General features: G+C 29.2%; 1 protein-coding gene across 4 annotated transcripts in view; it reads right to left on the bottom strand.

Annotated features, from left to right (window-relative positions):
- Nucleotides 1–27,109, bottom strand: part of LOC111620507 (WD repeat and SOCS box-containing protein 1-like) — a 77,112-nt gene that overhangs the window by 38,743 nt on the left and 11,260 nt on the right. For all 4 annotated transcript variants that reach the window (XM_023362430.1, XM_023362429.1, XM_023362432.1 and 1 more), the window contains exons 4-7: nucleotides 20,547–20,755; nucleotides 17,922–18,148; nucleotides 12,933–13,105; nucleotides 9,136–9,249 (exon numbers count right to left, since the gene is read on the bottom strand). In XM_023362430.1, the coding sequence (XP_023218198.1) occupies nucleotides 9,136–9,249; nucleotides 12,933–13,105; nucleotides 17,922–18,148; nucleotides 20,547–20,755 (723 nt within the window). The remainder of the gene's footprint in view (nucleotides 1–9,135; nucleotides 9,250–12,932; nucleotides 13,106–17,921; nucleotides 18,149–20,546; nucleotides 20,756–27,109) is intronic.

The following is a 27,109-nucleotide window of genomic DNA, read 5'->3' as shown; positions in this document are numbered from 1 at the left end:
GATGTATTTTTTTTTTTACTACTTTTCATTTACCTTTTTTTTCAGTAAACTCCTCAGATATCCACACTTTTGCACATGCACCATGTGGTGGCTGCATAAAACTTCAAATGCTCATAATTTCTGATAAGTGCATCTTTTGAAAAAATGATTTAGATAAAAGTTTGTTTATTTTTGATGCAGAATCAGAATATGCAATAAAAATCTGGATTCCCATTTAAGAAAATTCAGTTGACCTTTTGTTTTTCACTACTGTAGTATCATCTGTGATGGAACCAACAGCTCCTCTGTCATCTAACATTTTTAATTTAATGATTTATTTTTGTAGTATGCATATTTTTTGAGTTATTCCATTGAACTGATTAAAACAGACTGCTCTGTATTATATATATAGTGAGAAGTTCAAAGGTTCTAATGTTTAATATTCCAAACATCTTTAGATATTAAAAAAAATAAAATGTTCTAAAAATAATGAACTAAAAAGAAACAAACAGCATTGAAAATATTATGAAATTTTAATATAAAATTAATAACAAAAGAGGAGTAAAATAAAATAACTATAAAAATAGAAAAATAAAATATATTAAAATATTTGATACCATTGCATTAATCCTAAAATATTGAAGTTTCCATTTTTAATGGAATAAAGATTTCAATTAAGTAGGGAATCACTCTCTTGCAATTTTATTATATACTATAATTCTGAAATAAATCCAGATTAATTCAACAGTTCTAAGTGGCTTATTTCATGAAAAACAGAAAATGATAACATTTTTTAAGACTAACACAATAACAATTCTAATCTATTTTAAATTATTTCATGTCTATTCTTTATTAACTGTAGTAAATCTTAGATTGTTCTGTTTCAGGTTTAAACCTAAAACAGAACAATCACCAGCAAAATTCCACTTATTTTTCTTTATTCTCAAATATGCATTTTGGGCCCTTTAAATCCCTCTTTGGTTGGAATATAATTTATTTGTACAAAAATTTAAGATCTTGTCTTAATATGACCTCCAAGTGACTGATAACGAGTCACAATCTTTGCATTTTATACAAATCTTGTCCAATGTTGCATTATAAATTTCAAGTATTTCTAAAGTTCTTGTCTCATCTCATTTAAAGTTCACTTGAATCAATTTTGCACCTTTAAGCCTAGCGCTACCCCTGGTTCAGAGACATGTGGCTAGTATAGCAGACTGTTATTCTTCTCAATATTATATTTATGTTCATTTATTCTATTAGAAATTAATCTATTTGTATCCCCAATTGTAAACCAGGTCGTGATCAAATCTATCATCCTTGATTGAGAGTTGATATATTCCTGGTGCTTCAGACACCAAGAATATATCAAGACAAGAAACAGTATGGACATTGTGTTGTCCTTATTTTTTCTCAGAACTTGGTAAATTGTGCCATTATGTCACCGTGCAAATTTGGCTTTTACTTTCCTTGCTATTTCACCATATAGTGATTTGAACCTTGTGTCAAAGTCCACTAACACACATCTAGACTCAGCTGAAGTGCTTTGATGTACTGTACAATACATTAGTATTAGGTGGGTTACTCACAATTATCATCAATATCAATAGATTTGTGCTGGAATTATGAAACTTAAGATTGTTTCTTTATGAATTGATCTTTTTCCCAGTTTTAAGAAGTTGTGTTCTTTAACCTCTCCCCCCCTTTGTCTGACTTGTCATCAACACTAAAGGGAAAGGAGGAGGTTATGTCATTCATGGACAGACCTCAAAACATATCATTAATTGAATCATCATTAATCTGTATTGTTATTTTATAATAACAACCAAAGTATCATTATTTGCCACTTCAAGATGAAAAAGCAAAACTTAGCTTATGGTCAGTGACAAGAATAAACACTCATGTCAAATCTATTGGCTACTTTTGACTCTTTGATGATTTTATAGTTTTTGTACTTATTAAATATAGTATTAATGATTATCTAAAAGTAATTTTTAATATAAACAACGACACACAACACTGGGGTTTAGTAAAACATGTACTCTATGAACCGATGATCTTTTTTTTTTTTTTGATCACACACCTGTCATCGGTTCATAAAATAAATTTTTATTTTGATTTTGTGTATAAAAACAGTAAAAACTCCAGCAATGGATTGCACAACTTTCCAGAATATTATGAAATCTTATTTAGAAAATAACTTTTATATTTTTAATTACAATATAATAAAATTGGGTGTGGTGCTATCTGTTACCCCAACATTTCACAAAATGTAGAATAGAAACATGTAAGCACTATCAAAACATAAGTACTGTATTTAGTCTGAGTGTATGCAATCTCGGGGCATGATTCACAAATGAATAGTTACAAAAATAACAACATAATAGATTAATAGATTACAATAATAGATTGTAAAAAAGTTTTTATATTTTTAATTACTATAAAATAGCAAAGGCTTAATTTTGAGAGTAGAAAGGAGTTTTATAAAAAAAAGTATAAATGTTAATAACAAGTAAAATTGTGATTAAATCTGACATTTGGAGATACAAACGTTTTTGTTCGATTGACATTTGGAACAATGCATTATTCTAAATGATGACTACACTGAAAAATAAATACACAAGTTATCCATAAATGATTGGTACACTTTTAATTTGTTATATCAAGGTAAATAGCACTAATTACAATTCTGCAGCTGCACAGTTGTAATTAGTGCTATTTGAATGACAAGCTCTGAAAGTTTTACACACTGAAGATGCTTTAAGTGAATTCAACTTATGACCGAACAAATGCCAGTCTAATCCAGCTCATTTTGTACTCTCTAATATGTCCTGTCTCATTAGCTGTGATATTTCTCAACTTAGATTTATCAATGTCCATTGATAGTGGTGAAAAAAACATTTCTTTACAGCAAGTCGCATATAAATGAAGGAAATGAAGGAGACCATCATGTAGACATGGTGTTTCCAACATGCTGGTCCCCATTTATATGCAACATGCCAGTCATTCCACAAAAAATATGGTATAATTTTTAAGTATTTTTGTTTTTAAAAATTATGTAAATGAAATGAAATTGCCTACAATTTAAACAGTTTATTTTTGCAATGTCATTCTCCTGGTCACAAAATTCAAAGTTTGAAGGAAATAATGGCCATTTTCTATACTTCTACAACATAATCAGGAAATAACATGCACTACCCAGGAAAAAAGTTGTGTTATATAGTATTATACACAAACAAAACTATCAAAGTTTCAATTTGGTAGTAGAAGATGGCATTTTGTTCATCTGTTCTGACAAAATTTGCATATGAAGATATACTGTGATACTGTGTATATATATTTCTACTGTGTTTAATAAGTATATCAATAGTTAGATTTAATTTTTAATACATTGCATCGTATCTTTGAGTAATTTTAAAGATGAATACAATTAATGATGGGTAGTAATTAATTACTACATTTTTTATTAGAGAAATACAGGGTTACAATGATTACACAATAAAGATTTCAAATAACAAAAGTATTTATATCTGAGCAATAAGACTAGAATAATTCATAAAATATGATATTATGTAGGGTGTTTATAATTAAAATACAGTCAAACCTCAGATTTCAAACACCATGCTTTTTGAATGATTTGATTTGGAAACCATGTTTGCCCTGGTTGTCAAACAAGCTTGACAAGAGCCAGTCACAGATTAGACACACACAGACAGTCAACTCCCTATACTTCCTGTATTAAAGAAAGTTGATGGCCCAACCAATCAATGATAGGACTACCAATTCAGAAGTTTGTGCTGTCAAGATCACCTGAGTCATTAGATGTCACAGCATGAAACAACAACAATATTGTTATTCAAATTAGATTTCAATGTGTATGCAGGTAAGATACTACTTCTGTTTTTTTTTTTGTATGTGTCACAAATGAATTTACATATAATTAGTTAATAAAAACCACATTAATTGGCATTTGCATAATATAAATTACATCCAAGAATCAGTGTTTAAAAGTGCTTAACTCAAATTAAATAACAAAAATTTATTAATATAATATTATATATTATATATAATATTTAGTAATACTAGGTAACCAGTTAATTAAAACTANCAAATGTGATTCAATTAAAACAAAATTTTTACAGCTAAAAAAATAATACACTGTATATATATTTTAATTATATATGCTATGTATACTTTTCTTTTTTTTGGTACTTTCACATTCCTAACACAATTTGATGTTTTTGTAATCCATTGTATTCTTCATTTTATAATAACTTTGTTAGAATACAATATGGCCACTAGCATGTACTGTACTTCTAAATAGCGGACAAACTTCTCGGTCCCAACAATGTCTGTTATTGGGAACTTTTAATATATATATAAAATGGATATAGATATAGATTACATGTAATATTATATTGCATTTATAGGAATTTTTAAGCATGAAATACAACTAAAATGGTAAAAAAAAAGGGGGGACTTTGTTTTGGGGATTGGGAATGGATTAATCCATATTATATTGTTTCTTATGGAAAAATTTTGTTTGGTTTGAGAAAAAAATTGGTTTTCAAACAATTTTTAGGAACAAATTAAATTTGAAATCCAAGGTTTCACTATATACCACTTAAGAACATACTGAAGACAAAACTGTTAGAGATATATCAATAAATCTTTGTAGGCATTTTATCTCAACAGAAAAACTATGGACAGTTTTTAAAATAGTTACAATATCCACTGCTAGATGTCTGTAATGACATCACTGTTGCAGCAGCACTATAAAGACATACTGCAATCTCTCACATTCCTAAACTACAGCAAATACTTCAATAACATCACATCTATGTAAGACAGTACAAAACTCCATACCACAATCATTATGAGACCCATACTGTCTAAAGCCCAATGCCAACTAGTTGATATTGCAGCAAACTAGCTGGAAGTACCATCAAACAAAATTCATTTGATTGTCATAAATTCAATCATTAACTGCATGGTCATTGACTCAATGTCACTATGTGATAGCTTTGATGGAAACTAGACAGTCCCTTCAACAACTCTTGGATCAAACATTACGGATTTTTCATGCACCGATCAGCAGATGCTCATCAATCAGATGCTCACGCACATTTGAAAGTTTGCAAGAAAGGAACATGCACTGTATGCCACAAATAAATCTTGAACATGCTTGTGCTGTGATCTTTGTGTTATTTCAGCAATGGTTTAACTATGTTGAGATTACAAAACAGAAAGCTGTTTAATAGATTTTCATAGATGTAAAAATATAAATAATTTCATTGATTTTGAAATTATAGAAGTTAGGTACATATCAAATGGCAAATTCATTCTAAATTGTGTTCCTGATTCTGTTTTCATTTTTTAATTAAATTTCTGCCAAATAGGCAATAAATAGAAGCAGCCAAACAAACAGCATCAATACAAATTGCCATTGCTGATCATCACCATTACATACAAATTACCAAGCAATGGTTTGTAGAGGGATAGATGAAATGTTTGTTGGTTCTTTGTAAGGAATCAAGTCCGAACATTATTTTTAGTTATTTTTTATTTTGGTTTTTATTCTATTTTTGTTTGGGGCTTATGTTTTGTTAGAATGAAGGTTTCCTCACCACTCACCTTAGAAACTTAAAAATAGAAGAAAGAGAACCAACTCACTGACAAAAAAAAAAGCGCCATAGAAAAACTCACACACACTTGCGCTCCTGAGTGGAAAAGAGTAAGTCCACACCAAGAAAGAAAGGGGAGACCCCACAAATACAACTTAGGAACTTGCTAAACCTTAAAGAAACATTCCAAAAATTGTCAAAAAGAATAATGTAAAAAGGTTAACATGTATTGTCAGGAAATAGGCTGCCAGGCAGAAAGAAAAAGTTTACTGTTAATGATAAGTATGCAAATGAGGGGAGTGATCTCAATCAGAATTGTGACGTCACCTCATAGTATAAAGTCCGAACCTCAAGTGAAGATGACCGAGATGAGCTTCTGTTAGCAGCGAGCATGGAGAGCTTCGTAGCAGCAAATGACAAGAGGTGTCCGATAGCGATAAAGTGGTTCCAAGGCGATTTGAAGTTATTCGATTTGTGGATCGAAGGTTAGAAAGTCTTGAGAGTTGAGGAAAAAGGTTCCTAGTATATTGAGGTGACGATTAGGACCTCAGTTCATAAGAATTGTTGTACATAAGTTAAGTCTTTGAATTTTTGTCGAATTCCAAAGGGGAATAGATTTAAGTTAGCAAATAGATTGATTTGAGTTTTTGTCGGGTTGATTCTTATTGTTGATTTTCTTTGAATAAATTTGTTGTTTGATTGTTACTGATTTTTGTACATAGTCATTATTAGAATTATTAAATATTGGATTGGTTTTGACTAACTTTGTCATTATTTCTTTCGGTGCATGCTTAAAGTCTAGGCCTGGCACATTAACGCAAATCCACGTAAAGTACCCGTTAGGTAACAGCTATTTCCGGCACACAGTCATGTTGATAATCATTGTAAAAGGTGTAAAACAAAAATTAACTTAGTACTTTACATCTTTAGAATTACATCATGAGTGATATCACAAGTGGCAACATCACCAGGTCATCAAAGGAAAACAGTCACATGACAATAAAAATTGCATCTGATATCATGTCAAAAATGACAGCACCTACTAGTTTGCAGCAAGCTTAACACATTTGGCAATGAAAGGATGACTAATCAGTTAGTCTTTTCCAATTCAATGGCCTGTTCATTCACTCAATCTCACTCAATTCTGGTTATGAAGCTATTTAAATAATATAAGCAGAGTTACAGGATTTATCAGAACTAAATAGGCAAATTGAAAGAGAAGCGAGTTTCATTACTCCTGACATGTTACATTTGGTTGTTGCTAATGTGATAATTTAATTGTATTATGTGACAGCAGTGATGCCAGATGTTTTGAAAGAAAGTAGCCCAGTCAATCTTAAAAAGTAGCCTGTTAAAGTGAAAAGTAGCCTAATGCAGTAATAGCATAAAATAAAACAAAATTACTCAAATTTTATAAGAAAAATGCACTTACTTTAAAAATTAAAAGTATTAAAAGAATTTAAAAAATCATCATCTCCTATTTCACTCACTTCTTTTTCATAAATTTTTGACTGAAAATTAAGCATGGTTAGATTAAAGTTAAAGCAGCATATGTTTTCATTTTTGAAGAAACATTTTATCCTCAAAATTGATGCTAGAAGATTCAAGCTCATTCTGTTTCTCAATTTGGTTTTGACTGAGGTCACCATAGAGAAAACTATTTCCACTGTGGCATTGCTAATTGGCAAGGAACATAAACACAATGCAAACTAAGATTTTTTGAAAAATGTAGGATCTCCTACAGCATTTTCTATAGTTGAGACTTTGTACCAAAACTCTGATGTATCAGTTGAAACGTTACCTGGAAAAATACTTGTCCAGTCTACTGTCAATAGATGCCACCATTGACGCTCTATTTCTTCAATTTTGGATTGATCAGCCAGAGCTAGTGAAAGAGTTGAAAATGGAGGACGAGTAGGACTTAAGCAAATACTAGGAGATAAAACTCTAATTTTTTTTAAGTAATTCAATGTTTTTAGGTATGTGAGTAAGAATTTCTTTACAGGCTTTTTTTAAAAAGTTTGAACATCTTTCTTTAACTATAAATGCTTGTTCATAAGAAATTTCATAGCCAAAATCAATCTTTTCATTAGACAGATAATGAGAATCATCATTACAAATTCAAGAAACAAAACTCTTCTTAATATTGATAATGTAAAGCTGCATAATTCATCAAGTATTCTAAAATGATCTGCCATTTCTTTTTGAAAGATCAAATTAATTTTTTCAAATTCTCTTAAGACAGGCCTCAAGAAGGTGAAATAAAGTCTATTGGTTTCATCAGTGTACATTTTACATAATTCCCTGGCATAATACCTATCAGATCTAGATGAAACCATCTGAAAATGTAATTTTAAAGCATCCCAGTGATCAAGAATACTTCCTACACATGTACTTCTACGTGTCCCTGATAATGGTATTATTTTCAGGGGATCCTCGCCATCATGTATAAGTCTATATATTTCCATGTATTTCTCATTTCAAAGAGCTGATCTACTAAACCAGTTATAGGTCTCTCTCATTAAGTAGTCAACTCTTCAGATGCATGTGAACAAACAAAATGTAATGAATAACAAATACATTTAACAACAATAAGGTCTGGATTATCTTGTTTCATCAAAGTGTATAATGATTTATTAACTCCACAAAGATTAGAAGCTCCATCTGTTGCAAGAGAAAATAATTTTTAATATCAATACCTATATCACTAAAAAATCTTTTTACAATATCATGAAGTGCTTCAGCTGTTGTTGTTGTTACAGGAGTTAATCCAAGAAAATCGGAAACAACTTTGTATTAGATACTATAGTGAAAGAAAAATAAAGACATAAATGCTTTGCACAAGCAATATCTGTAGATTCATCTATAATAAAGGAAAATTTGCTATTAATTATTTCTTCAACTTGGTCTGCAAATATAGCAAGAACTATGACACTCTTAATAAGAGCTGTGCATTTTATTCTATGTAATTGCAAATCAATTACTTTTAACAAGGATGGAGTTTCTTGTTTAATCAGCTCACCTAAATTATCAACACTAGATACATTTGTATGACAAGCTACAAATGCTGTTAACTTTAATTCAAATTTATTTATTTTGTTTTTATGTGAAAAAAGTTCTTTTAGATCACTTTTTGAATGTAAATCTATTAATTTACTATTTTTTAAATGTTTGGAGGATGAAGCATGTTTATTTAAATCACCAGCATGAGCTCGTAATTTTACATTACATACTTTACACAAGGCCTTTTTGCCCAGTCTGGCAACTTTGTATGACAGAATGATAAAAAACATGTTAAACAGTTTTTTTGATGCTGTTGCAACAGCAGTGCCATTATAGAATCCCTAGTGTGAAAATTATAATTGTTTTTGAAATTATGTCCATAGTTCATGTCCACATGTATCAAAATAAATGTGCTTATAAATTTTATCAATCCATCTCTAATAGTTTAATTTCTAGTATATCTATAGTAGTACATTTTGTAGACAACCTTTAAATAAGATAAATATAGCAAATATATACAATTTCTTACCCATCTTCTGCTATAGTTGCTATATGAATACCATCTTGAGAAAATGCTAAGTCTCGAATCCAGGTGCCATCCTTACCAGGAGTGCTAAATTTTGAAGGCGGTGGAAAGAAATGGCTGAAAAAAAAATCATTCATCATACAAAAATTCAACAGAATTGTAATGTACATTAAAAACTACATTATACATTAGAATCCTAATTATGTAATGCATATCAATGCTATCTTGAATAACTGAAAGCTGATAAAAATGGACAGTTATGGCCATTTCAGATTAAAATTTATAAATGTAAGAGATTTAACTTCAAAATGAACAAAACTCTGCACCTTTTTAAATGTAAAGTCAATATACTATATCTGTTTATTAACTACACCAAAACCATTTAATAAATTTAGAAATATTTCAATGTCCTTAATAAACAGATAAGCCAACATTACATATATTATAATAAATTCATAAGGTACAACTTTTAAGTCTCTTTTTATGTCTGTGAATTTAATCTTATAGACTATAACATTTTTTTACATCATTATAGCTAATATATGTACAATAGTTTTAAGAATAAAAATGAGCATTATTCTAGTTATATTTTAATATGAATGGTGTGTCTCACATTGAAATCAAATGATAAGAGGTAACAGAAACAAATAATTTTCAAATACATGTTACAGTAATACAATTTTTAATTTTTAAAGAAAATCCTACAGAGTTTGTTTTATAATGGTTCCTTCCTTCTTTTGTCTCAATGTTCTGAAATTACCCCAGCTATTGCAGCTACTGTTTCAAAAACTTTTTAAATGTCAGTAAATTGATCATGTTGATTATTATTATTATTATTATTATTATTATTATTAACAAGCTTTATTTGTTCTAAGGCAAACCTTGTTACAGGAGGTTAATTTTATAACTACATTTAAGTTTACATGTAGTATTTTATTGTTATTCTTTTGTACATTTCTTTAAATACAATAGTAAAATTACATAAATTTTATGACAATATTTATGAAAATAAATTTTTACCTTTACGTAATATATTTTGATTAATAAAGTACATAATTAACAATAATTTTCAATTAGTTCCATAATGCTTTAGCTCGTTAGTAATTTGAATAAAAAAGTTGTTTATTTTATACATTGGTTTATTGAAAGGTTACCTAGCTTAGCTCTATAGTTTAAGTTTTGGTTCGTATAAATTGTTTCGGTAATTTCATATTCTTGATGATATTTTACTAATGCTTCAGTCTTTTAACAAATGGATCAAGGAAAAGTCACTGGATTTACACCAATAGCAATATTCATTAGTGAAATCTATATAAATGTTGTTGACAAATAATGAGTATTTGTTGAGTCTGTTTTCAAGTAATAATCATTTAATATTCATATTTGTAATAGCAGTTATAATGCTCGAGTTTGTAGAAATATTTAGAGTATTTAAGTACCAAAGATGATAAACCGAATGTTGATTATAATTAATGTTAACCAGGTTAACATTAAAAAACATAAAATAATACTAAATTTTTCAATAATTTATAAAATAATGAATCAAAGATACTATACTCAATCAAACAGATAAATCCAATTGATTAAATACTTGTTCAATTTTACAAATTTATATATTCATTTACAAAAATGAATTTTTTTCATTTACAAATATTTGTAATTATTATCGATAATTCTAATATAAAACAAGTTGTCAATTATAAATTCATTAGACATTGCAGAACGGAATTCTCTTTTAACTGTTTAATCATGCAAAATAGTTAGATATCAGCTGAGGTGTAACTAAACTCTCAGAAATGGCTAAATATTACTGTAAATACAATATCATGAAGTGCTTCAGCTGTTGTTGTTGTTACAGGAGTTAATCCAAGAAAATCGGAAACAACTTTGTATTAGATACTATAGTGAAAGAAAAATAAAGACATAAATGCTTTGCACAAGCAATATCTGTAGATTCATCTATAATAAAGGAAAATTTGCTATTAATTATTTCTTCAACTTGGTCTGCAAATATAGCAAGAACTATGACACTCTTAATAAGAGCTGTGCATTTTATTCTATGTAATTGCAAATCAATTACTTTTAACAAGGATGGAGTNATAAATTTAGCTATTAAAAATTTTATATTCACAAGGAGAGGGTCAGACATTTGAATCTCTGATTCAACAAAACTTGGTAAGCGTGTAGCTGTTAACACAAACAGCTCCATGTCCATCTGAAAATTGAAGGTTTAACTTATAAGGCTTTGGAAGTTCATGCTTCCTCAGAGAGACAACAACCAAGTGGACAAGATGCTAAGCACTGGAGTGACACAATGTAAGTTTGAAACTTTGCAATTTTAGTTTTTTTTTTATGTGTAACATAATTATTTCATTATTTTACCATAAGTATTATTATTACTGTTATTATTCATCACATTTAAAGCTTATAAACTTTTTCATCCATGTGCAGTAATGTCTAAAGACAGGTCTGTTATGAAAATAGGGTAATAGAACCATAGCTTTTATTATTATTATTATTAATGCTATGAACCATTTCCTCATGCATTCATATGTGTTACACTTCATATATAATAATACCACCATATCTGAAAATATGAAGATTATGAAAAAATAAAATTTTATTTAACAACATGAAAAAGTTAAATCTACAGAGATATGATCATTCTATGCATTTTCATAACAGACTTGTCTTTTTTATCCATGTGTTGTTGTTGGTTAAGTTATGGCAATGCAACACTTGGACAATCTGTCTGGGGGGATACCTTCCAGGATGTTTTTTAAGGGAAACTGGCCCCTATTTAGGCGTTACAGACGCGGAAAAAACCCGGAAAACTCTATGTGGCCAGCCTGTCTGAGCAAGGTGCAAACCCATGACCAAATTTCCAATGTTCAGGGTATGAAGACCACTTGGCCACTGGTGGACTCCTTTTCATCCATGTGCAGTAATGTTCAAAGTTTATTTGTTCATGGTGACAATATATGTTTTTTTATTCCATTTTAATTTGTTTCACAAGTTTTAAATGTGATGAATAATAACAGTGATAATAATGCTAATGGTATGGTAAATAGTAGCTAGTTCCTTTTCATTTGGTTATCACTGCTTAAAAGAAATATGAAACTAAAAACTCAATTTTCAGAGGCCCTTTTTTGGAGATGCTTGTGAAGTGGGTTCTAATATTTGGGCAAGGAGCCATTTGTGTTGATGGCTACACACTCACCGAGTTACATTCGAATCAGAGATCCAAATGTTTGACCCTCTCCTTGTCAGTCATTTGTGAAAACAGATATTGCAATATAAAAACAAGATGCTCCTATTTGATTTAAATTTTCTTTGAATTTTGAATAATCAAATTTTATTTTGCATTAATTTAACACATGTACAGTAGTACAGTACATTCAGTACAGTAAATTCAGTTCAATCATCATTTTGTCTACTAAAAGTTTTATCAATTTCACTGGCAGAGATGACCTTTCTTTTGAGGCTAATATTTCCAACCTCAATATGTAAAATGTTAAAAAAGGGGACAACAGATGAAGGACACTTATAGTTACATCAAAAGAAGAATTTTTTTTAAAGTATTTTTATGTCCCAGCTAATATACTTTTATTAAATGTATTATGTTTTTTGTATGTGCAAGCTGCTGCCAGATGGAACTTTTTTAATGTTTTACATATTGAGGCCTTTCAGTTTTATATTTAAACATCATTTTAACAATTAATATTATACAGAATTTTTAGTCATAGTAACAAATATTCTAATTATCTAGTTTAATATTAAATACAATAAAAGTAACTCACCCAAAGATATGAAGTATTTGTCCAGTTTGTACCTGCCACAAAATAACCCTAGTATCACAAGAAGCAGTAGCTATCAAACTGTTGTCCGATGAAAATTTACAAGAGATGATCCTTTGATGATGGCCGTTCAAAGTAGTTTTAAGTGTAAAATCATTTGTTTCCCATATATGAGCCTATAAGATATTACACAAGAAATCATTTTTAAATTCAAACAAACATTGTTAAGTTTAAAAAATATAAAAATATCACAAATATACGAAAAATTTTGTTTTTGTCTTCCTTTTCTGTTGTTCCAACACACCAGTGACAGTCCAAAACAATTTTCACATACGGAAATGACCGTTTATTGAAGACTCTGCCTCTGCAATAAAATGCAAATTGGAAATGTCATCTAGTAATTTTGCCAAAATCACAATGTAATACATTTATTGGCAAAATTACCAGAGGACATTGTTTCATGATATTTTTATATTTTTTAAAATGTAAATACAGTGGCCAAATGTTAAATTTTTACTTAACAGTTTATTAAAGTTTATTAATCAAAATGAATGATTTTATTATTTCATTAAACTTTAACTGTAATTATTATTGTACATAACTTAATAGATATAACTTTCATTATAGTTTGACAGAAATTTTCATCATTTGTATCAAAAAACACAATCAGCATAAAACCAGATAATTTACAAAATTAGGGTAGATTTACACATAACAGTGACGTGCCAGCACTGTGACCATTTGGTGACAGCAATGTCAAGCACGGCACAGTGATGACTATTTACACACAACAGTGACATGACCATGCTGTCAGTGAGTGGTCATGGACTTTACTGAGGATGAATTGGCTATGATAGCTATATCTTTGGATGAATTCACTGCACTGTGCCGGCACATCACTGTTCTGTGTAAATCGATCCTTATTGGGCTATTATAAGGCTAAGTGAATAATCAAAGACAAAGTAACTTGTGTAAAGGATGGCAGCCTTACTGCATTTACCTCAAGACAAATCACTTCATATCTTATCATTAACTTAACCTTCTTATACCCCGATAATTTGGCAGATCACCTGGTTTTAATTAAAGTAAAAAGTTAGAGCTGTTTATATATATTTAATCAGCATAGTTAATGCCTTCATAATTCAAAGCAGATTTAACAAAAATATAAATGACTCTGTGAGGGACGAACAGACCCTCAATAAAGTGTTACTTTAAATTTTAATTATTCGAGAATTCATCATTTAACTTTGATCATTTTATCAAAAGTTAGACTAAAATCTATAAAAATTATTTCCCATGGACTTGGTTCCTTGTTGAGGATGATTCATCTAGTCATTAGTGTGTCACCTGGAACTTTTGATAAACTCCCAGTATTGGACGCTAGGCCCTTAACAACAGACTCCTGACCTCATGGAAAAACCCAGAAGGAACAAAAAATAACAAAAGAGAGCAATGACAAATCAAGTCAGTCGTCCTCCAAAGTGTGCTAAAATACGGTGTCTTTGTCAATATCAACATACGGATACCTATAACGCCCAAGTTCTTGATTTATTCTACACCTGTCAGATACCTCCCTCCAAAGACTTGTTACCTGAACAATTCGAATAAAAAGACCCTTCGACCACCCGAAGAATCTCACGTTTGAGTCATCAAGTCATCCATCCTCAACTTCTTTATAAGGTATTTATCCACAAGCGAGTCGTTTGTAAACTCTCTCTCTAGCGACAGTTAAAGTTAAGAAAATAGGGATAAGATCGTATATCGTGTACTCCTGCCCACTAAAATAAATTTGTTATTGTTTATTAATGTGGAACCTGAGTGAATCACTTCCTTGTTTCTCTCTTCTTACCTCTACTCTGAATCCAACTGAATCTACCCGCGACCGCTCGCAGGACGTAAAGTTGCGATTTCCGAGTCCTGAGAGACTTGGTGGTGTCACATCCTCATGCAGTGTTGAAGAGACACCGACCCTACAGTCACAACTCCATTTTAGATAGACTATAAAAGTCATAAGATTTCTAACTCCTAAAATCTTTCAAGCACTTACTTTTTGTATTTTACATTTTGATTACATTTCTACTCATTTTCCTAAGCAAAGTGAACTCATAATGAATATTATAAGTTCACTTTGTCTTTTATCAAAATTAATAATAATTGCATGTTATTTTACATAGATTCAAACAGTATACAATATTAATATTTATTCTAAAAATCTTTTGAGATGCAATGTAAAAAAAATATTAATTCAAAATTTTTATTCTCTCTATTTTGATGAAATATGATATAATGCATCTCACATTGGCAACTTATATGTAAAAAGATATAATAAATCTTATTAATTCAAATTAACATCAATAACAATAATGCCTTCATTTATGCAAATTCAATTTAATTTTAAAATTGAAATTTTAATTGATCAGTTGAAATTTTAAAAAATCAACTTTATGGAAATTGTATAGCACATTATAAAGATGGCACTAACAATAACTATGCAACATTTGAAACTGAATGTAACTAAGTAAAATAAAGATACACCACCAGTAATATACAGCAGATAAGATATATCTTATCTGCTGTATATTACTGGTGGTGTATCTTTATTTTACTTAGTTACATAATTTACTAAATAAAAACAAAAATGTTTTTGACAATTTTAAATGATCATCAGGCTATAAGCAGCCAAGCATATATGAAAATAAAATCATCAGTTAAATAAAACAGAATACAGGAAATCGTCATTAGCTCAAAATTCAAAAGACAAAATAATTGTGACTTATAATTATTGAGTTTTGAATTATCTGAGATTTACACATTTCTGTACAATTTGCCAGATGCCATGTAACTGATGAAATTTATTATTCAAATGGAACACAGATATGTATACAGAATGCTATTTTCATTAATAATAATATAAATAAACTGCAGGTGTCTGATGAGAACCTCACAGATTGTCAGATAGGTTTTATAAAAAGTAAAGCAAAATTCCTCTAATGTAGCCCAAATTATTTTTAAGTGCCCAAATGGTAGTAAGTCACCAAAATATAGTAGCACAGAGCTCTACAAATACCTCAATCTGTTACTTGTAGCCCAATCTTGCAATCCAAAAATCAGCTGTATTTTATGAAATAAGACAAAATAAAGGATAGACCAGGGTAACGTAACACCCAAAAGTGTGTTACTGTAAAAGCAAAGCCATATTGACCAGATTACAGTTGTTCTTGATCTATTGTTTTCTTACAGCATGGAGGCACTTCAATCTAAATGAGCAAGTTAACATAAGCATATCACAGTTTGGACAAAATTTTCACTTTGAAATTTGAAGTAAAAGTATTTAGAATTAACCAAATTCCTTAACATGTAAATCTCTATATCCTCAGCTAGGACAAATAGTACAGTTGTGAATTAATGGGATTTTAAACTATCCAAGTTTGAATTAATGGGATTTTAAACTATCCAAGTTTGAATTAATGAGGATTTCCTGTAATTATTTTGTTGGTGGAAAGCATGGATATCAACAAAGACATCAAATAGATATAAAAATTTTTAAACTTAAGATTTAATTATAATTTCAAAGATGGACCTCCATGCTTTAGTAAACAAAGAAAACACAATAATTTCAAAAGAAACATTAAAATTGCTTTATTCAAAGTAATGTCCGTCCATCACTAACTATACATTTCCCCCATCTTTCAGAAAATTTGTGGATACTGTCCCAATAGAACTTTTTTTGTTTTGAGGCAAACCATTCAGAGATCCAATTTTTTACTTCTTTGTACATTTTGAAGTTCTGCTCAGAAAGTGTGCATGCCATCAATCAAAACAAGTGAAAATCAGGAGGAGCCAGGTCTAGTGAATATGGCGGGTGGGTTACTAGTTTCCAGGCAAGATCTTTTAATGTCTAACTGCCTTTGAAGTGTGTGATGGTGTTATCATGAAGCAATATTACTTTGCCATGTCTTTTGGTTGTTTTATGATCAAAGCATGGTTCAAATTGATTATTTGTTGTCAGTAATGATCAATATTAATGGTTTCACCTGGTTTTAGAAGCTCATAATACACCACACCTTCCTGATCCCACCAAATGCAAAGCATTGATTTCTTTCTGAAGCAATTTGCCTTGCAGTCAATGTTGATGGCTGACCTGGATCAACCCATAATTTTGTGTATTTGGGATTCTCAAAATAAATCCACTTTTTATTGCCAGTCACAATTTAATGCAAAAAAAAGCTTTCTTTTGTGCTGTTGAAGCAACACTTTACTGATGACTTTTTGGTTTTTCATTTGTCTTTCATTCAGTTGATGTGGCACCCATTTTCCTTCCTTTAAAATCTTTTTCACTGCTTGTAAACAATTGGAAATTGTTTGCTGAACAACATTTAATCTTTCTGGAAGTTGTTTTTGAGTTTGACATGCATCTTCATCCAATAATGCTTGTAATTGTTGGTCTTCAAACTTTTTCAGTTGACCCGGGCATTCTTTGTCTTTCACATCAAAATCATTATATTTAAACCAACATTCACAAGTGTCTTGAGATGCGACATGTTTACCATAAGCTTCTCGAAGTACACAATAACTTTCAGTAACATTTTTTTTCAGAATAAAGTAATGAATTAAAACTTCCCACAAATGTTTTTTTTTTTTTTTTTTGGAATGAAATTTAACATTTTTAAGTGTAAAAATATCTATGATGTTAACACCTTCAGAAAATTTGACACAAAGTTTTAAAGCTTGATGTCAATACAACAAAATAGCATACATATAAACATATGTGTAATGCAATCTATTGAACAAAATCTGCATTATTAACCAGTACATCTGTAGATTACAACTCATGCATAAATTGAGAACCTGCTGTATATTTAAATACATGTAATTTTATTTTCCTACATTAATTAATATAAGAAGTGGGTTGAATGAATTATCACTCAAATCATATCATAATTATTCTAAGATTAGTTACATTAAGACAAAAGTAAATTAACTAATATTTACCACATTTCCTCCAACAGATGCAATTAATTTACTGTTTGGAGACCATGAGCAAGTAGTTATTGGTTTTGAAGTTTTCACTGTTTTACACATATTTCCATTATCAATTATGTCCCATATTTTTAACATGTGATCTGATGAACATGATAACAAAAGCAAACTGCCATTCGTAGCAAATGATAAAGCTGTTACAGAGTCTCGATGATCGGTCAAATGTAAAATTAACTGACCTATTAAATAAAATATACTAAATTTACAGTAATGCTTGTGCAGTCATTTTTGTTAATTTTTTTTTTGTTTGTTTAAATGATTCATTATTCATTTCAGTGATTTAATTACATGAATATTCTAAAGAAATTACTATTCTATCATTATAATGAAATAATTTCTATCAATTCTCTCATTACAATTTAATAAGATATGGTGTCTAATACCTACCTTTAGGCCAAATTACTTATTAATATTCTATCAAATTTTGTATTAAAACTATATTATATAAATAAATTAATTTACATTATACTTATACTTACACACACACAATAAACATGCACATAATAAACATATACATTTTACATTCTAAATAAATGCTGAGTTTATATTTTATAAATATGTATATAATACTGCATTTATAATCTAATTCTCAAGATTTCTGACATTTTTATATTTAAAGAATGATCATAATTAAAGAGTAGGTGTTTACAGCTTTCAGCATAAAGAACCAGTGGGCAAATCTCAACCAAATTTGTTATATATATTGTTTTGAGTATATAGTTTCAATTTTCAGAAAAAATTTACTTCAAAATTCAGTCAGAAGAGTGAAATTTGGTGCTGCTGTCTCCTTAATGTGTATACTGCATATGCTTTCTAATAAATTTTAGGAGTTAAGAAACAAGGTGCAATAATTTTATTTTAGTTACAGATGCAGAATGTGGAATTGATTATTACATCAAACATATGACTCTATGTGCCTCCATCTCCTTGTTCTAAAAACTGCATTACTTGCACAACACACTCAGCTACAAAACTCAACTGATCTGAGTGGAGTTGTTGCACATCATGAAATTCTTTCTTCTAAGACTGCTAGGTTGGATACATTGCCTTGATAAATGAGGCTCTTTAGCTAGCCCCATAACCTAAGTCATAGGAGTTCAGATCTGGTAATTGTGGCAGCTATGCTGAATTGATCAGCTAACTTTCATGCAAAAATTATTCTTGAAGTAAAACTTGCATATTTAACCTTTCAGCAGTGGGTTAGTCAGGTATGGTGCTATCCCTATGTAGTGGAGAATAACCATGGAAATTTTTAAAGTATTTTTCCATGTGTTTTTTCTCATTACCGTTTTGGAAAAAGATTTTGTAAACAGTTATGCCTAGTAAAGAAAAGTCTGTTTTTATTGTTACATAATTCCTTATGTGAATTTTTTTTCTGCCATAGTTTTTGGATAGTTTTTGACATATATATCTGTCCTTCACCACTGCAACACGATCGCTCTTGATGGATATATCTGTTGGTCACTGCTGAGTAATTAAGACACTTTTTGGGGGTACATCATCCTGATCATTCCACACTGTAAAAGAGAAATGGTCTGAACAGACCATTTCTCTTTTACAGTGCTGGAAAGTTTTGAATCATATCTCGATATCTAGCATCATTAACAGAACATGCTATACCCTATGCAGAGTTTTCTTAAACAAAGTAAGGACCAATGATAAAGGACACTATTAAACCATGTCGCATCGTTACCTTTGGTGAGGTGCAATGAATCCGTTGGTGAATATGTGGATTTTTATCAGACCAAACATTTTGTGACTTCTTTTAGGCCTAAAATTCGTTAGAAATGTACATAATACGTACATTAAGAAGACACCAATGCCAAATTTGAATCTAAATTTGAATTTTGAAGTATACATTTTCCTGAATATCAAAAATTGTATACTCAGGAGTCAGAATAGTATGTACAATACATCAAATTTAGTTGAGACTGCCACTAGTTCTTTCTACAGATAGCTCTGAAATCTACTCTTTGATTATAATCACCCTATACTTTAGTTCACTTATCAAAGAGAATTATTAAGATTAAATTATTTAGTAAAATTTTGATATACATTATTAATGTCCAATGATTGTTAAAAGCTTTAATTCAATTCACACAATTTTTTACTTTTTATTTATTAAAACATCTCAATTTAGTTATAGAATGACTTGTAATATAATGAATTATGATGTGATAATTATAATAAAGAGAAAAACATATATAAATGAAGTGACTTTCCTTCAAGAAGCCAAATTTATTTATTACAAAAGAAATATTTCCAACCTATTTTAGTTCATCTTCAGCTTGAAAGCACAAATGTTTAAAAAAGAAACATTGTTTTAGGAACTTAATAAATTGAATGTTGATATTTAAAATTACTTAATGTATAAATAAGTTATAAATATATATTAAGCATATAATAAAAACAAACTTAAATGCTAAATGTTCATATTCCTTTCTTCTATTGTAAATGCCTAAAGGTGATCATTTTATTGATGTTAAAAGAACTAACAAAGTTGTTCTTATAGTTAAAGCTCATAATATCAAAAGACAGATAATAGTAGTTTTGGAATATACTACGCAAAGAAATTACCTGTTGCAACATCCCAGGTTCGTATGTATCCATTTTTATGGCCTGTTGCGAGAACTAAATTTTTTGACACACTCCATCTGGTCCACCAAGCAGTAGAAATTAAATTTGCATTATTTGTACTTCCAAATGCAATAGACTGGATTTTAAAACTTGTATATATATGTAAAGGTTTCTGTATTGGTGATTCAGTTTTCTCCTCAGTTTTTACACTATAAAAGAAAAAACAAAATTAAAAACTAATACTCTTACTGCTATTAGATCAATTTTTTTATAGGAAAACAAGTCAAAAAATTATTATCTAAACACTGAATTAAATGAATCATCATTAATAACATTCATTTATTATTGTAGTTTTATTTAACTTTTAAACAGTTTAAAATTCAAATTAAAAAATTAATTTAGAAAATATCCTGATAAAATTCATGTGCAACAGAAAAAAGAACAATTATACAATATAAAAAAAATTTTGTTTAATAAGTATCATAATCTCCTACATATTACCCATAGCTGCATATAACTTGCATTGACATATACCAAAACAAAATAAAACAAGATACAACCTATACTGCCATTACTGAATACCTACAAAGTTTCTACTAAAAACACAACGCTTAACCCTATGCAGTTTAGGAAGTATCCTTTCAAACATTCTATTTTTTCCATGTTTCCATGTTTATTTCTATTATTTTATAATTAAATCTAAAATTAATTATGTAAATAGAAAACAGATAAATTGAAATATTTGAGAAATAACTGCCTAAATTGCATTAAATATCAAAATTATACCTCCTTCAACCAAAAATGAGTTTAATTATATAGTAAAGTCTAGACTAATGTAATGTTAGGCAATCCGATGGGATGCTGAAATTCTGTTTTGTTCATCCATTTTCTGTTTAGAAAATGTTATGCAAAAATTTATTTTACAACTGTCTTCTATCAAAAACATACTCAATGTTTTAAATTGTATATAAATGTTGCTTTAATTAATAAAAAAAATTGATTTTTACACTGTCAAGTTTAAAAATGAAGCAAAGCAAAATGTTAATGCCGTCATAGGTAGTTTCAATTTTGTTAGCAAAATGATGAGGTAATGTTGTTGTGTGTAAATAAGACATTTTAAACATATTTTAGTTGCTAAAATTCACTTTATGACAATAAAAACAAGCATTCATAGCCTACTAGTGATATCATTATCAAGTCATGAGTCTTAGTCATCAAGAAGACAGACTGACTGCTGATTTTCAAAATGATTTTGAAAAGTTCACTTTTTTTTTTAATCTGAAAACTGCCATAAAATTACTAAACAGCCTTTCTAGATCAAGACACCAATGATCAATATAAACTAACTTCCACAGTCAGTAGAACTTATTTTGATCATTTTTATATTCAGCATCTAATTTTATAAACAGAATAATTGTTGAAAAACCATATTAAAAAATATCAGTAAATAAATAAATAAAACATATATATATATATAAACTTAAGAAAAATCAAAAAATTTTAAACAAACATATGTACTTATTATATATTTTTATATTTATTATTTTTTAACTGAGACTGTTTGTTTGTTGTGGGGAGATTTTTTTTGCAACTCACTGCCTTGTGTGTAATTTCTTTTGAATAAATTTTTATTTTCTTTATTTACTTGTTTAAACTTTACTTGTTTACTTGCTTACTTTATTTACATTATATTTACATTGTAAAAACAGGAAAAATAGAGAGACACGAACAAAGACAATAATATCTATTAAATATTTTTTCTTAATTAGTTATACATTATGTAAGTTATAACAAAATCAAAATATTTTTAAAATTAATATTTGCTATTTGAGTACTGTATATTCTAGTCTGTTTCTAATACTAAAAGTAGAGCAAAGTTTAAAGTGCAGGTAAAATGTTATTTCAATTTAAATGCAATATTTATACACTTGCTCTGAATATTAACTTGGTTTTGACTGTATATAAATTGGATTTAGATACCTTGATTATAAATCAGATATAAATTTAAGAAACTTTTTTAAATAACAAGTATTAATTTTTTTCAAAGTGTTTTTAGATAGGTATCTATCACAAATATACAATATGCAGGAATACAAAATGCCATATATGTCATCAATAGTGCTAATGCTAATAATTTTCAAGAAGTCAACTCGCTGTTGTTGTTGGAATGTTTAGAAAATATTTAAAATTTTTTTGTTAATCGAATGGTATTTTTATCTAAAATCATGGAATAACTACCATTGACCTAATGATACTGACTTTGAAAATCGAACATAAAAACATTCAATTTTCAATTGTTATTAGGATCTAAACACCAACCAAATGCCGAAATTCTATTGGGCTAGTTTAAGGCTAATTACTAAATGAATTATGTAACCAATTTGGCTCTAGAGGTAAGCATTCGGCATTTGGTTGGTGTTTAGCTATATTATGTATCGGGTTTAGTGATGCTTGTATAGTTATTAGGATCTATTGACATCCTCAAAAACTGTTATCCAAGTAATCAAATAATAAACAGATTTCTTGAAAATTATTAGCAGTGTGCTTTATGATATAAAATGAAATCACTTAGCAACAAAATTAATATTGCATATCAATAACATTTGTACTTTTATGGTATTATATATGGTAAAATAATAAAAAACAATTCATAATAACTTATTAGATCAGTAGTACAAGTATTTATGGAAGATTAATTTTAAAATAAGAACCTTCTCCAACACACTTTTGCTAATGTTCATATCACTTATTAAAAATTTTGTAATTCATTCTGCATTACCTCCTTCAGTGTAATTATCACAACACTTCACCTTTTCTGCTGATTTGATCTGCAACACTTTATTGAAACTTTCATTTTGTTAAAGACGTGTCTGTGGGAGCAAGATCCAGTGAGTAACGAGGCTACAGAAATATAGGTATCTGGTGTTCTTTGGATATTCACTGATTAGGAGAGCATAAACTGCTGAGTCATTGTCATGATGGAGAACTCTCTTTTTGCTTGTCAGACGACACCACTTTTGTATGACATGACAGAGGTAACTGGAAATATCAATGTAGGGTAGATTTACCATACATTGTCATTTCATGAGTAAATTTGAGTGTCTGCAAACAATGTTAGAAATTCGTAGATTTGTCCACAATTTTAAAGCAAAGACAAAATTACACTTTGTCAGTGACATCATGTGATAACTGTGTAAAATTTGATTTTCTAACTTGGCACTCAAAACAGAATCTACAGTTTTGGAAAACTACTAAGATTCATAACAGCAAAAAAAACATTAATGCACATTCGTGCACCTTTCTCTTTTATATAAGTTGGTTAATCTGTCTATTAAACCAACTTCCATCTGTAGCAAACTGTTTGGCTTCTGCTTCTCTCTTTCTTTAATATTGAAGTGTGTGTATCATGTTCCATTATGTAAGAAGTATATTGTTATCCATCTTAATCTGTAGTATATTTAAAATTAAACCTGTTGATTCAGCTGGTAGGTAAAAGCATATATTAATATTATTACAAAATGCTGGTGTTGAAATGATTTGAATAAACTAAATAGTTTTCTGCTAATAATTTTCTTATGTTATGTAGGGCAAATGCTTTTTTTTTCAGATTCATTTTAAAATGCTGAAAAGAAAGTGTCAATTTTTGGATGAGCTGCAGAAAAAAATTTCGGCCTTTTCAAGGTTGAGAGGAATGGGAAGCAGAATGTATGACATGTACTCCAGGCACTCATGTTTAGGTGGCTAACCAAGGTGCTAAAGATTTAGAGATCGATATGAATTCAGAAAAACATTCCAGAAATGTAAGAGAAGCAAATTCATCAGAGACAGTAACAACATATTTTATCAAGCCTAACACAGAAATGGATGATAAAGTCAGTGCTACAGAGAATGCTCTCATGTTCCATGTTGTATTGCACCATAATAGCCACAAGTCAATAAATTGTACTCCTATGTTGTTGAAAGAAATTTTTCCAAATTCAAAAATAGCTGCAAAGACAAAACTGAAGCAATAGTTAATTCTGTATTGGCTCTCCATTCCTTTGATGCTGTAATGGAATCATTACAAAACATTCCCTTCATTGGCATTTCCATAGATGCAAGCAATCAAAGAGCTACTAAATTATTTCCAATTGTTATTCATTATTTTAATCCTGAGAGTGGTGGTCTGGAAATGAAAGTTCTGGATGTTCAAACTAAGCCAAATGAAACAGCTGAAACAATTGCAAATTATGTAAGTGAGATGTTACACAAGTTAGGACTAGAGGAAAAGTGTATAGCATTTGGAGAGTTAACATTTTTATGTAAAGGGTTAGGTTTATCTCATTTTCTTATATGCACTTTAAACTAACTTTAGATATAGCTTAAATGATTAAGAAACTTTGTCCTTTTGCCAATATAAAACATTAGGTTTAGGTTAGGAATTAACAATGCCAAAAATACCATAATTATACATTTAAATTTAATATTGATATTTTTTAATCAAAATCTTATTCTAAAAACAGTTTTATTCCCTATGAAAAATGGTTCAAAAAGTTAAAAGAAGAACTGTCATTCTCAGAAAAGGTTGTCTTAAAGTCTTGCCTCCCATGTTAATAACCAATGTTTTAAAAATAAACATGACTGAATATTTTTATAATTTAGAGCAGACAATATTTTTAAGATTTATTAGAAATCAATCTTATACTAGTTAGATAATACATCTACAGTACTTAATTTGAACATAACAAAAACATGTGGTTTTTACATTAAAGTTAAAAATTTCAAAAACCATGACTATAAAAATATTTTAAAATTAGTACAATAATAATAAAACACATTAATAAATCATTATTAAAAACTTTAAAAAGCCAAATACTTTAGGTTATATAAAATCAATTGTAAGAAAAAGGTATCTCACTATTTTGATTAAATTTAATTGTTTTTAAATGCATATTTATTAAATATTATAAAATTAATAACAAAAAGCACATTAATACACAAAAGTTCCTAAAGAAGTGCAAAATTCATATTTTATATTTTTTTAGACAAGTACAAATAATTATAACATGCAAGCTACAAATACAGTTTGTTAAAATATACTTATGAAATAATAGATTAAAATCATAATATTCAATTACTATTCTATTTCATAATTCATTAATCCTAATATTTTAACAAAAAATATTTTAAAAATAATTAATTCTTTCATAATATTTATATTGCAGAAGTGGTCAAGCAAGAGTTCAGTGGGAGCCGAAATGTAGGTTTTGCAAAATGCATGGGAGCCGCAGTTCTGTACTTTTTATTCTGTACCGCAGTTCTGTCCCACGATTTTATTATATAATAAAAACATAATATAAAACAAACATTAAATTTTTTTAATAAACATATTTTCACAAAACTGTGGAAATAAAATTGTAAAAATAATAATAAAAAGCTGAAATTAACACTTTCAGCAAGAGCCGCATGTAACTCAAAAAGAGCCGCATTTGCCCATGTCTGTTATAGAACTTAACCCTATGTCTTGCATTAGTGCTTTGTTTTGTGTGGTACGAATTGGCGTAACAAGGCACTTTTTCGGAATGTAACTACCGTCTTATACGAGAGACGACCGTGTTTGTAACGGCTTTCCTCGGTCTGAATTCCAGAGGACCGTCCGAGGTAAAGTGAGTGGAATCGCGGCGAAAATACGCCTCCACCTGCGAATTATACCGCGCGGTTTTATTAGGCCGTATAAAAGCTTTCCTCGGGAATTTTCTCCGTCTAAAGCGGAGGCGGAACCACTTTCAAATTTCCCGAAAAATAGTCGGTACATGTCCGATGGTTCTCTCCTTAACTTATTCCAACCGTTCCCAAGCCCAGGGAAGGGTTCTGATGTCGAGCTAACCCCGCCGCCGGTCCGCACCCTCGTTCCAGCCGGCCGGTTAGAATATTTGGCCAAATTTTCGCCGTCCACCGCAGTTTTCGGCCCAAGATTAGGCGCAGAAGATTCGGGCGGNTCGTTTTGGCAATGGAACCTGTTATTTTTAATAAATTGCTTCATAATATTTAGAGTTTTTACTGATAATTTTGCAACATACATGTAAAACCTAAATTATACATAAAATAATCAATGCATATGTCATCATCAATAATATAATCAATGAAATATATCATAATAAAAATTTAAAACAACATATATCAAAACAATTAAAAAATAACAATAGAAATAAGCTTATTAAAACAATGACATTTAATCCATATTATTTTGTAAATATTTCATTTTACTAATAATAAAGTAAAAATAGATCAAAATCATGATCAAAAACAGTTCTTCAAACTTTACTGATCTTTTGCATTGTTATATTTTATAAGGATGATGCCAAGTTTGTATTATATATATATGTTACAGTCAAAACCCGTTTTTAGTTAGAAGGCGTTTTAACTAGTTGAAACTAGTTTATAATGAATGTCTTTGTTAAAACCCGTTTTGTCTAGTTAAAACTAGTTTTAACTCAAATTCATTTTTGACTACCGTTTTGTCTAGTTTTTAACTAGACATACTGAATGTCTTTGTTAAAACCCGTTTTGTCTAGTTGAAACTA

This window comes from Centruroides sculpturatus, unplaced genomic scaffold (assembly GCF_000671375.1).
Source record: "Centruroides sculpturatus isolate CEXI.00-Female unplaced genomic scaffold, Cexi_2.0 scaffold28, whole genome shotgun sequence".
Lineage (NCBI taxonomy): Eukaryota > Metazoa > Arthropoda > Arachnida > Scorpiones > Buthidae > Centruroides > Centruroides sculpturatus.
Note: the sequence above shows the minus strand (reverse complement) of the source record. Positions and strands in the feature narration are given on the sequence as shown.